At 39.3% G+C, this 13,216-nt stretch overlaps 1 protein-coding gene across 1 annotated transcript in view; it reads left to right on the forward strand.

Annotated features, from left to right (window-relative positions):
- Nucleotides 1–4,059: 4,059 nt before the first annotated feature.
- LOC104838419 (MARVEL domain-containing protein 2-like) overlaps nt 4,060–13,216 on the forward strand; it is a gene marked incomplete at its 5' end in the record, with an annotated part of 17,845 nt that continues 8,688 nt past the window's right edge. The window contains one exon of the mRNA XM_010578156.1: nt 4,060–4,479. Coding sequence (XP_010576458.1) covers nt 4,060–4,479 — 420 coding nt within the window. The remainder of the gene's footprint in view (nt 4,480–13,216) is intronic.

Below are 13,216 nucleotides of genomic sequence, written 5' to 3' on the forward strand. Positions count from 1 at the left end.
GCTCCTGCCACCCCTGCTGTCACCCTGCCTGCCCCTCCTGGTGGAACTCGGTTCTCCTGGAGGAAGGGGGTTCAACTCACAGTTGGGTCTTCAGCCGCCGCAGTTTCCACCTTGGTATGGTAACATATTAAGCTGAAAATGGTTTGATAGAATATGCTTGTCCAAGCACAGGAGCTGATCTGCTGAGAGATGAGCTCTCCATGGAGAACAGCATTCCCCATCAATGAAAACCATTGGGTTTGTTTCCCACCACATGTTGGTGACCCAAACAGGCATTAGCACCATGCCAAAAGTCTAATGACCCAAATTGTTGAAACATACACAATAAATACTGGGTACACATGTGCTGTGAAAAATATGTAATATTGCCTTTTCTTGTCGTCTACAGAACAGTTCTCTATTCAGTGTTTAAAAAGATCAAGTATAGCCCTGGCCAGTACTGAGGGAATGACATAATACCAGTTTGACCTGATTTGCCTATTTAGAAGGTTACAATGTTATAAAATCTGGCATTTGAGAGAAGGGGAAATTACCTTATTTATTCATGGAAACACACTGCATTATTGTGCTGTGCCTGCAAAAATACAACCCACAAAGAGTGGATTATAATAATATAGGGCTTTGTTTCAGAACTTGGACAAAATCGTTGTCTTCCCAAGTGATATTGACAAGGATTTACCAACTTTTACTCCTTTTCTTACAAGACTCTGTACAGTCTTCCTATCTATTGCTTGGAGCCTATCCTGACATGTTTTCTTAAACTTCAAAAATCCTGTGGCATCATCTCATTGATGACACATAAGAGTTGCATTTCTTCTGTATTTCTCCTCCTAACTCCTGATGTATTTTTAACCATGTTAAGAATTAGTACATCAGCAGGGTACCTGTAATGACAGAAGCAGTCCTTCCAAAACAAAACAGAATGACTGGATTTGGAGACCAGTTCACCTTCCTGGGCTGGGGATTTGGGAGTTGATTGATCACTGCATGAACTGTCTGCATTTCAAGTGTGAATGCAAATGAAATGGGGTAAAGCTGAAGTAACTGTGAACATAATGATTTGGGAGGGGGTTCACAGCTCCTGTGACCAGCACGAATCCCAGCAGCTGTGCAGTAGCTCTGTTATGTGCAGCATTAATATGCAGCATATAACCCCATAGAGTATTACATACATGTGTTGCATGCCTGTGCCGCTATTCAGCTAAAACTAAATCTGTTCCAGTCTTGCCGAGAAAAAATAGACTCCTACCATTGTGCAAATGTATTGGTTTGTGTGTTTGTATATGCATGCATGTCTGCATATACACAAAGGCTTCAGATGGTGCAAGAACTGTTCTTCTGTCTTTCATTGGTGTCATGGCTAGTAAGTCAGATACTGAGGTTTTCTTGTGCTGTATCTGCATAGTCTGTATGCATTCCTCTTCAAAACAGGTGTTTCAAACTAGCACCAAACAAATGATAAGCAGGCCCTGCATACGCTGTGGAAGCGCGGCAAATTGCCAGGGAGGAAAAGAAAGTTTTCATCTTCTTCAGATGTTCATAAATGGAAAGCACTTAAATGATGTAGAAAACAGCCTTTTAAATTTCAGTTTACAAATGCCAGTTGATGGGATTAGAATCACAGTTTTGTTCTTGGTGAACTCACCCTTTTCTTGAGTAAACATCTAAGATGTAACAGCTAATCTTATTTGTAAAAGTGACTGTTGGATTATTATTAAATTACATTATTGCCTTGTGCCTTTGTCAGAATTATACTTTCTCATAAACATGATGGTCTAAAGAAAAAGATGGTACATGGGCTGCTGGAAGAAGTAATACATTTTATTAAATAACTGATATGATACGAAGAACTGGCCAAACTTCAAGGCACTCAAGCCCTTCTTCAGATTTCAAGGTCTGAGCACCCAAAAGGTGATCTAATTTTTCCAACTCTATCAGTTTGTCTGATAATGTCTACCAGCAAACCACCTTCTGCTTTGTTAAAGTTGGTACTGGTTCGTCAGAACAAAGGAGGAGCCCCAGGTTCCAGTGGAACTGCCAACTGATAGACCACTCTGGATTGAATCAATTCAATTACAAATTTCCAAAATAGCATCTAGGGTTCATAGACATGTCCATGTACTACAAATAACCATTGCAGAATAATTTACTAGCTGTCATAAATGCTTTAATTTTTGCATTGATTTACCAGTAAATAACTGTTTTAAAAAGGTAAGTCTGTAGTTCATGACTGTGACTTCTTAAACACTACTTGAATTGTGGCAGCTTGATGACAAAATTTTTAATGCAAGTGTGCTACCCTAAGCAATTCATTTTCCCTTCATTTTATTTTTTTTTTACTGTACTGATAAGCCATTGCATGTCTCTGTAGGTATATGTGTAGATGAATTAAATAAAAATCTTGTTCAGAGGCAAGTCCTTTCTTCGTTAATGCACTTTTCTCATCACAGATCACATGGAAAATACTACTTTGTAGCAGGTAGGCTTACTCCAGTCATGATCTAAACCAGCCGGAATCCTTTCAATGCTTTCAGTCTGATCGCCACTTCCCATACATGTTACTTCAACTCATTTGGGGAACAGTTTTTGAACTTTGATTAAAGCGTTTATCCATGACTTTGCATTCTTTAATCATATATTCAACAATCTGCAGGATTTGGTATTTTTTTGCCACATCCATTAAAAAGGCATTAATGCAGCACACTGTATCATAGATTCACTTTGCCTTTTTTATTATTTTGATGGAATTTGCTATCATTTTTCTGGTTCAGAGGTATACCTAACACTGCAAGTGCTCTGCCTCGGACTTCCAGTGACCAGTGACAACAAGCAGCTCTTGGTCTCCGGAGGGTGTTGAAGAGGCACACCTGGACATGCAGAGAAGCAGCTAATCCAAAGGAGAGAGAAATTCTGCCAGTTTCATCTTTCCCGAAGCCACAGCTCCAGCCTGCAATGCTGGCAAGCAGGCTTGGAGGCAATGCTGGGAAATATTTTGCCATGTTGTGGCAGTTCACAGTAAAACAGCCCTGGGTGATCAGAAACACTCAGCTACCCAGAAGGAACAAAGCTGGAATGGATTATTTCAGGTGCAGTAACTGCAAAATGGCTAAATAAAGAAATGAGCTGAGTTACTTATGTGATGTTTCCAGTGTTTCTTCTTTTGCTTTTTCTTATTAGGAGGCCTTGTTGTGTCCATCACTTTTCCTTCACAGACTATCTCCACACTTGGACTCCTCATCCTTTTTTTCTTTTTCTCAAGCTTTGTCTCACTACTTGCTAGATAGCCTGAAAGGCTGCATTCACCTGTGTAGCAGTCACTGAATTATGATAAAGTTTTCTCGGGGTCATTTTCTCTTGCTGGACTTGCGTGCTCCTCAACTGTGCTCTCCAGGTGGCAAGTTTTGTATTTCCTTTTTCCATCAAGATTTTCACTTTTCATTCTGTTCATCCCTCCAGAAGTGGTCCTTGGTCTGTTGCTTGATCCACTTCTTGATCTGCATCTTTTGTCAGAGCAGTAGTATCTGCTGCAGGGTCCCCTCTGGCTCTACAGACCTCTCCATTTAGTAAAGGATTATATCCTTCGTTCTGGACTAGTAGATTGCCTTAAACAGTGAACATTAGATTGAACCCTCTTCCTGCAGGGGCACTCACAGCCATCTTATAAGTACACTCTTCAACCACCTCATCAGTACAAAAAGCAGAACCCTGCCGGTGTTTCCTTTGCTCATTTTCTCTTCTGTAGTAATCATTGCTGCCTCTGCTTCTTGATCTCCTTTTGCCATGGCCTTTGCTACACAATTGTGATCTGCTTACTTCTCTGAAAGTAGTGTTCTTATGACTTAAGAGAGCCTCTCTGGCTTTTTGGAGAGATCACAGCATCACAGCATGGTTGAGGTTAGAAGGGACTTGGCATTGGTGGAAGAGGATCAGGTCAGGGAATACTTGAGCAAACTGGAAATATGTACATCCATGGGCCCTGATGGGATGCACTCCCAAGTGCTGAGGGAGCTGGCAGATGTCACTGTGAGGCCACTCTCAACAATCTTTGATCAATCATAGCAACTATGGGAACTTCCCAAGGACCAGAGGAAAGCAAATGTCACTCCTATCTTCAAGAAGGGCAAGAAGGACCCAGGGAAAGATAGGCCAGTCAGCCTTACCTCGATCCCTGGGAAGGTGATGGAACAACTAATACTGGAAACCATTTCCAGGCACATCAACAATGTGAAAGTCAGCAGTAGTCGTCAGCATGGCTTCACCAAGGGCAAGTCACGCTTAACCAACTTGATGAACTTCTACAATGAAATTACTGTCTTGGTAGATGAGGGGACAGCAGTGGATATTGTCTACCTGGACTTCAGTAAGGCCTTTGACACCGTATCCCACAAGATCCTCACAGAGAAGCTGTTGATGTATAGGATGGAGAAGCAGACAGTGAAGAAGTGGATTGAAAACTGGATGAATGGCCAGGGCCAGAGGGTAGTGATCAGTAGTGTGAGGTCTAGTTGGGGGCCAGTGACTAGCAGTGTACCCCAGGGTTCAGTATTGGCTCCAGTCCTGTTTAACATCCTCATTAATGATCTGGTTGATGGCATAGAGTGTACCCTCAGCAAGTTTGCAGATGACATGAAACTGGGAGGAGTGGCTGAAACACCGGAGGGTTGTGCTGCCATTCAGAGGGACCTGGGCAGCTGAAGAAATGAGCTGACAGGAACTTCATGCAGTTCAACAAGGAGAAGTGCAAAGTCCTACACCTGGGGAGGAACAATCACAGGCACCAGTACATGCTGGGGACCACCCAGCTGGAAAGCAGCATTGCAAAAAAGGAGCTGGGCATCCTGGTGAGCACCAAGTTGAGCATGAGCCAACAATGTGCCCTCACAGCAAAGAAAGCCTATGGTATCCTGGGCTGCATTAGGAGAGGCATTGCCTGCAAGTCAAGGGAGTTGATCTTTCCCCTCTGCTCAGCACTGGTGTGGCCACACCTGGAGTGTTGGGTCCAGTGCTGGGCTCCCCATACACAAGAGACATGGACATACTGGAGAGAGTCCAGCAAAGGGCCACAAAGATGATGAAGGGACTGGAGCCTTTCTCTTATGAGGAAAGGCTGAGAGAGCGGAGACTGTTCAGCCTGGTAAAGAGCAGGTTCAGGGGGATCTTATCAATGTACATAAATACATGAAGGGTGGGTGTAGAGAAGATGAAGGACTAGACGACCTCTAGAGATCCTTTCCAGCCTCAACCACTTTGCCACTCTGTAATTAAAGCGCAGAATAATTTTCAAATTCTCCCTTTAGAATTATGAATTATGCTTATGGAAGAATTATGCTCATGGAAGAACCTCTCTGGATGTGATTTGCAAGGTTTTTCAGATGATATAAGATGTGTAATAAACAGCCTGCAATTTTCTTCTAGGAAAGGTAAAGGCCTATGGTTTTTGTGAATATGTAGAGAGGTTATGTCTGTTATATATAACCTCAAAATTAACTAAATCCAATATTAGTTATCTGTTATGCAAGTGTTGATGTAATTTAATGCAATGCCCTCTATTCTTGATAGCTTTGTTATCAGTATGTCTTTACTGATCAAAGCTTTTATAATGTAACCTTAATTTGGAGGAGGTATTTTCATTGCCCAGTTCTGTATACTTCTCTAGGTCCTTACTTCTACATTTGCAGCATTTCTGAAATAACCCACTGACTTTGTATATGGCACTTCTAAAATTACTGATTTTGCTGTGGAGTGGCCACAGCTGCTGGTAAACTGAAGAGCTGGGATTATAATTGAGATATATTAGCTGTGTTTGTTGTATGTCAGAGGGAAGAGAGTCATGTTTCTAGGTTTAACTTGCAAACATGGAAATGAAATTCTTCTGGTGGTGTCTTCTAGCCTACTAAGTTTATATTGTTTCGTGTGCATCAGAAAAAAAATAGAAAGTTCCTCTCAGCAAAAGCATTTTGATGTTAATGCCATGAAATGGGTAAACAGTTGGGAATACCCAAGAAAAGTTCACTATAGCTCACTAGTAGATGGTAAAGAGTTCATACATACTGTAGAAAATCTAAATACTTCTAAAACAACTTCAAATTTTAAATAAATCACCTGGAACTATAAAAACATGAGAGTTACAAAGGAACTTGGGAGAAAACAAAGGCAAGAGTTTCACAGCTTCTACTCATGACATGTCAGAATTAGATATTCAAATCATAGTGCACTGAACACCCCCATCTCACATTTTATTTAACAGAGATTAATGAGAGGAGATGACCATGTCAAATAGAAAATGTTCAGCTGTTCAGGTGCTTCAGTTAGATAACGGATTGGTAGTCAGTGGTATTTTGTAAATTTTGGAGAGACCTCATGTTGATGCTGATGTTCTGAGTGCCATCAGAATATAGTATTAGTTTTTACATATATGTAATTTCTTTCTTCATTTGTGTGTGCATGTTTGTGTGTGATAGCACAAGTGATATATTCACTTTGGCAGCATTAATGGATAAAATGGATCCACATAATCATGGGAGAAAAGGCAGATATATACATAAGGGATAAGTTCCCTTAGTTCAATAAAGAACATTGACCTGTGACTAAATCAAATTGTGGGTTTAAAGCTTGAGTATTAAATTAAAGAAGGGTTTTATTCCCTGGAGTTCAGATCATTGTGGAAATAGTAGGTTGTCGGAAGAATCACCTAAATGAAAGGTTTTCTTTTACTTCTTTTATTTCAGTTAGGACATTATACAGGTCATGCAAATAGATGAGAAATTGATAATTGAACATAATATAACTGAAATATGATTTTTATATATTTGCACTGGTACTTTATTTATAAAGAGGAAATTTATAAGAAAAGCAAGCTGTACACACATCAGAGTGTGTGTGTAAGCAGAGAATGAGTAAGCAAGAATGCCAGCTGCTTTTTAGAACAGGTATTTATTATTCAAAGAATACTCAGCACCCTAGCTTTGGCATAAGGCACAAAAGTGGAATGAAGCATGCTAGTTTAGGTGATTGGGTTGCCTTCCTAATAAACAATTTTTCTCTCAGTGCCCCTATTTATAAAATCCTTTCTGTTCATTGGATTACTTCTGCCTTTTTTTTTTTTTCAGTTTAGAACATTATCAGTAGCAATGTAATAAATAGATAACTTAAAAAAAAAAAATTTATGTTCTTTGTCCTGATTAAATTGTTGCTTTTCTTGATAGAGTGCTCATTGGAGAGTGACTTTTGGTCAAGAAAGAAAGGGAGCTCCCCTCTCAAACGTGAAGCAGCAGCGGTATCTAAAACAAAAAAAGGAAAGAAAATTTGATACTTCAGAAGAACAGGAGATACAAAGTGGTAAAGATGCTTCCTCTGGGGAAAATAATTTACTGTAAAACTAAGAAGGTTTGACTCATTCTTCCTTCTCAATGAGAAAAGAATGCCAGCTGCTAATAGCTAGATATGCTAAAGTAAGGCTTAGGGTGGCTTCTAATTCATGTTTGGACATAAATAACAGTATAAAAACAGTAATAAAAGTTTGTGGTAACTGAGATTGCAGCTCTCTAAATCTGTTAGGCAAACAACATATGCTTCATTAAAGATCGACAACATGGATGTAATAAAATTAGGTAACTCTAGTTGCACTAGGTTCGTGTGCTGCCACACACAAAAAGCTAGGCAGATAGTCCCCACATTTGTTGCCTTGTACAATAGCAAAATTTGCTTTACATGCAGAACTATACACGGTTGTGTGGTTATGTTCTGTATTCCCAAAGGTTACAAAATAGCCCTGCAGCCTCTCAGCTACTGCTTCCCCTATTTGTGTATGTGGCTGTGATTCTTTCTGCTGTTTTGTCCTCCCTCCTTTTTCTCTCAACTCCTTGATGAAAGGTTGAAGGGCTCTTCCACCTCTCTTTGCTACCCTGTCTCCCTTCCCACCTCTCCAAAATACTTTCCACCTTCCTACTATTGAAAAGTAGATGTTTTATACGCTCAGGTTCTGTAAATTCACTTCCTATCTGCTCCCCATGTATGGTCACAGTACTGGCTTTTAACATTTAAAACCTATGATTCATAAGAATTTGATACTTATTATACTGCAGTACTATCTGCACCCAGCTAAATCAGGATCTACAATGCCATTGGCTGCCCATGGTTAGGTAACAATTCACATTATCAGTTCCAAATTCACTTGAGGAGAAATAGTGAGATGAGGGGATATGAAAATAATTAGATTAATTTTATTATATAAAGCATAATGTAACTGATTACATGTTGGTGACCATGTAATATTGACTATACAATTAAGTACTTAACGCCTGCACCAAGAATGTCCTGGAAACTGAAAACTAAAAATTGTTGGTAGAGTCAGCAGTTGCTAAAAATCCTGTTCAATATACATGAAAGTTGCTATTTGTGCAGTTACACATCTCTGTTCTTGCTCCCTCTCATCTGTATTCTAATTTTGACAGACATTTCTCTCTCTCTGACCAACTCGTGGTGGAGGGTGGAATTTCCCTTGCTGCAACCTTTGGCTGTTGCCTCTTATCCTTCTGCTCTACATTGCTGGGAGGAATCTGAGCTCACCTTTCTCTTACCACCCATCAGAAAGCTGAAGGCAGCAGTGGCTTCTGCTTCTCCACCCCACCATTAGTCTTCTCTGGGAAGAAACCAACCTCCCTCCTGTATATGAGCATCCCTTTGCAGGTCATGAGCACCAGCTCCCTAACCATCTAAATGTATCATAACTTTTATAGGACGTTTTTCCTTTTACAATGTGTAAACCCTGAACTGATTTTAAAAAAATTATTTGTTTGTTTGTTTGATTGATTGTTTGGGTTTTTTTTAAAATAGGATATTGTGGAAAAATCACGTATGTCTGCAAGCATGTTTATCTATACCTTCACCAAAACTATGTAGATTTTTTTGTTGATGTAGATGAAGTTGTGAGAACCAATGAATAGTTGAGTACTGCTGGTGTCCTTTGTAGGAATGGTACCCAGGAATGTAGATGTCAGTTTTTATGCATAGATACATTTTTTTATACTCTGAAATTGAACTTCTAGGTTATTCTCTAAGTGTTCATGAAGGATAGAAGGCAATTATTTACTTACAAGCTGTATTGCTTCAAATATCTAATATAGTATAGGTGACAGTGAATTGTTAATGAATGCTAAACTACATCAAAAGTAGGAGAGATGCGGGCCATTTGTGTACAGCTTTTGTCCAACTTCTGTCAGCATTTTATTATAGTGGGTTGTAGTGTTTGTAAAATATTCCACAAAGTATTTTTAAGTAGAACAATTTTTTTGCTAAAAATGTATCAGAGGCCCTATGCCTTTTACCTAAAGCACTTGGACTAGCTTTTTCATTCAGTTGCTTTCCACAGTAACCTGAATATCTTCTGGGCACATCATGTCACTGCAGTTACAGAGTGTGCTCTCCTTCAAAAGTGACACACTGTACACACAGTAATCAAAGGATAAAAATTGTCAGGAACCCTTAATATCCAGTGAAGGCAAAAAATGAAGGAATTCACCATTTTTATGATCTCTATATGTTAACTCTAACTGCTTATCTCTTTTCTGGACTCATTCTTCAGCAGCTTGTGTGCAGTTGTTATTAAAGTCATCATGCTGCTTTTTATGGTACAGAATATATACATTAATTATGGTTTAGCAGGTTTTTTAGTCGTGTTTTGGTCCCCCACCCCAATTCTTACAGTATCAAGAAAACTGTCTGGCTGAAAAATCTCTTTTCAAGCTTCTGTTTACCACCAGAGTGTCTTGAAGATGGAGCTATTGCTATGTTTGCAAACTCTATGAGAAACCAAGGTAAGATCAGTGTAACTCTTGCACTGAGATTTTTTTTATCAGTAAACATAATGATACATTTTTGTAACCCAAAATGTCAATACTATCTATCCTTTTGTCTACCTAAAAAAAATACATATGGTATATGCATATAGCAGTTACATAAATATGTTTCTAGTCACATAGCCAAGATTCAAGCCCTCCTGTTAGGTTTGAAACACCACCAAGAACATCTTTAATACTTATTTAACTGAAAAAATTAAACAAGTATCTGTCTTGCCAGAAGTGAGGCATATGTGATGCTTTATAAACACGTAAGTCAGGGTCCTCATGTTGCAGTACTTTAAATCCTTCTTCCCTTTTTTTACTGCATGGATTTCAGGTATCCATGTGCGTTGAATTTCATCGTGTTATTGCCCTGTCATCAGTCTCATGAAGTCCTGGCACAGTTCTTCTGACAGCCCACATCCTTACTAGCCTGTCTAACAGTATCACCAGCAAAGTTGCTAGTCTCACTCTTAACCCCCTTTTTTCACAGGTTTACATTTAGGAATGTACTGGATAGACCAGGTCCTAGCACTGATCTCTGCAGAACTGTGTTGGCAACTTTCCTCCATTGCAGGAGTTAATAGCTAACTCATACTCCCCTCCCCAAATTCCTATCTGCTAATTATTTATCAGACTTTACTACTGAGTCATTGTTTTAGGCTTAAGGCTTCTTTTAAGGCTTAAGGCTTCCTTTAAAAGCCATTAGGGGACTTGGTGAGAAGCCTTCTGGAAATCTCATAGACTATATTAAATAGATCTTCATTGCTTACTGATCCTTTTAAAGTAACATCAACAGCCTGAAAAGGCTCTAAAAAGCCTTTCCCAGATAAAGTAAATAAAACTGAAGTTTGAAGTGCATTTAAAAAATTTGTGTAACGTGAGGCAATCCAGTAGCAGGTGGTTACTGTGTATGTAATCCAAAAATCACTGTTCAGACAGCTGGGTCACCTATGCTATGTTAATTACTTCTAATAAAAGGCTTTATGTCTTAACTAAGGCTTTACCACCCTGATTAATTATTTTTGCAGGCTATGTAATAATAAATCTACATAATAAATACAGAGTTGACAGACAATAGGGATTTACTATTCTGTGGAGGCAGTCTGTAAATATGTTATGGTAATGTGATAAACACTTCAAATATATATAAACTGTTTTGGTATCCAATGCAAATACATACAGGACCACTTAACTAAACATATGAATTATTTATTTTCCAGTGTCTTTAATTCTATGTGCATTGTGATCTACCCAATATGATATGGGTGATTATTTTTCTCAGCTCAGATTGCCTTTATCCAAGATGTTGGGAAGCTACCACTGAAAAGACATTTTGGGAGGTAAACTTGACATGTACTTTAAGAACAACTTCTTTCTTAATACATTAAGAATCCTTTCATACAGAAACATCTTTAGTGTACACCTGTAATGTGACATTTTCCCTCATCTGCAGCCTTATAATTTTATATTTTGGCTCTTAAAACTTTTTTTCAGTTCAAATTACTTAGAATTACAACATTAGTAGCAACATTTTAACTACAATCTTGTTTTAAACTCTTGTTTAGCCTTCTCTTCCATTGTACCAAATATTAGTTCTCTGACCTAGGCATAGGTCTGTTTGTCCAGGGCATGATCTGGATAAAATCTTTGGTTTTGCAAACAAAAAGATTTATGTGAGAATAAAATTGCCAGCCAAGGTCAACTGACCACACTAGTATAAGCCAAAATGTTTATAACTTTACAAATTAATTGTAGACTTCCTTATGCCATTAATTTTGTCTGCAGCCTTTATTTAAATACTGATAGACCTTTTGTATCTGCATTAATAAACTGGGTGTATAGCATTTTAAGCTTTACCTGAGAGGAAGTTCCATATATTCTGTGGGTTCTCATGCAGGTTACGTAGTGTTGAGTCATGGGCCCAAATACCTATAATTGGAATATGTGCACAGAGCCATAAAGCATAATATTGATGGTAGTGATGTAAGAAAAGAACGTATATGGCTTGAATTAATGGTGGTGAATAGAGGTTATTACTACCAGAAAAGTTGAAAGCTGTTGAGCATCAGTGAAGGGGGGAGACTTGTGCAGTACGTGGGCAGTCTTTTCCACTGTAGTTTCTGTGCTGAGAGCGCAGGAAACGTGGTGGGTATTCCATCGTAACTTAGCATTGCTGTGATAATTTCAGAGGTTAAAATTTGAAACACTTACTGATAAAGATCCTGGCACACCAGACTCACTTGTTAGTTATGAGGGGGACCCTGCTGATGTGAATGCTATGGAGATGGCCGAACAGATGGAAAAAAGCAAAATGAATGTGAGTGAATGGGATGGACTCCCTCTTACTTCCAGCCAATGCAGTGGAAACGAACGGCCTTGCCATCAAAGCCTCTGCCTGCTGCAGCTCAAGCAATCATGGAGGAAGATGAATTAAAAATACAGGAAAAGGGTAGTGACTGAATATAACAAATTATCAACCACTAATTCACCAAAATAGATTAATATGCTACAACAGCCTTTGCTAAAGAGAGCATAGTCTGCACAAGAGTACTCCTTTAGCTATGTAGGTGGGCTGGAAGGCCAAGTCAGCATCCAGACAAGTTTCCTCAGCTTCCCCTTAACTTGCAGGATCAGACTCGAGCTGAATACTAAATCACAAGCCGTTCCCTGCCTGTTCTGAGCCACAGGAGTTAGCCTTATTTATAAAAAGAGGTAACAATAAATTAAGGACTAATAGAGTTAGAAAGAGACTGTAGATAGGCAGCGTCACTCTTTATTTTTAACACATTTCTATTTACTCTGCATTTGTACGGCATGTTTCCAGAGTCCACATTTGATAAGTTGTTGGCATTTGAAGGTTTTATTAAAATTTGCACCTTCGAAAAAAATTGCTGTTTGGAAGTTTGAACCTCCTAAAAGAAGAGACCGAAGCGTGTATGTAAAAATTTTATATCCCATACTGACGATGTAAGTAAAACTCCTGCCGCGTGAAGGCTGTTTTGCACTCTGCAACAGATACTTTATGTGAACATAACATAGGAAGAAAACATAAAAAATATTTCAAAGTAGCTAAGAATATTAAAAAATATGAAGCGGACGCGTTGTATGAGAGATCATTTGGGACGCCTTTTTTGAGAATGTTTCCGCCATTTACCGAGGGGGGAAATCCAACCATCAAGCAGAAGCCCTCGCGCCCTTTGCATTCCGTAGAAGCTGGCGGCGCAGCATGCCGGTTTTCCCCTCGAACGGCGGTGGTGCTGGGGGAAAGAACAGCCCCGGGTCTGATAAAAGACGCGAGAAAAGTGGTTCTCACCTGCCCGCGCAGCCTGTGCAGAGTCCCCCCGTGACCGGGACGCCCCTCCCTGCCGTGACTC

The sequence above is a fragment of the Haliaeetus leucocephalus genome, unplaced genomic scaffold, assembly GCF_000737465.1.
Source record: "Haliaeetus leucocephalus isolate CR32 unplaced genomic scaffold, Haliaeetus_leucocephalus-4.0 Scaffold605, whole genome shotgun sequence".
In the NCBI taxonomy this organism is placed as follows: domain Eukaryota; kingdom Metazoa; phylum Chordata; class Aves; order Accipitriformes; family Accipitridae; genus Haliaeetus; species Haliaeetus leucocephalus.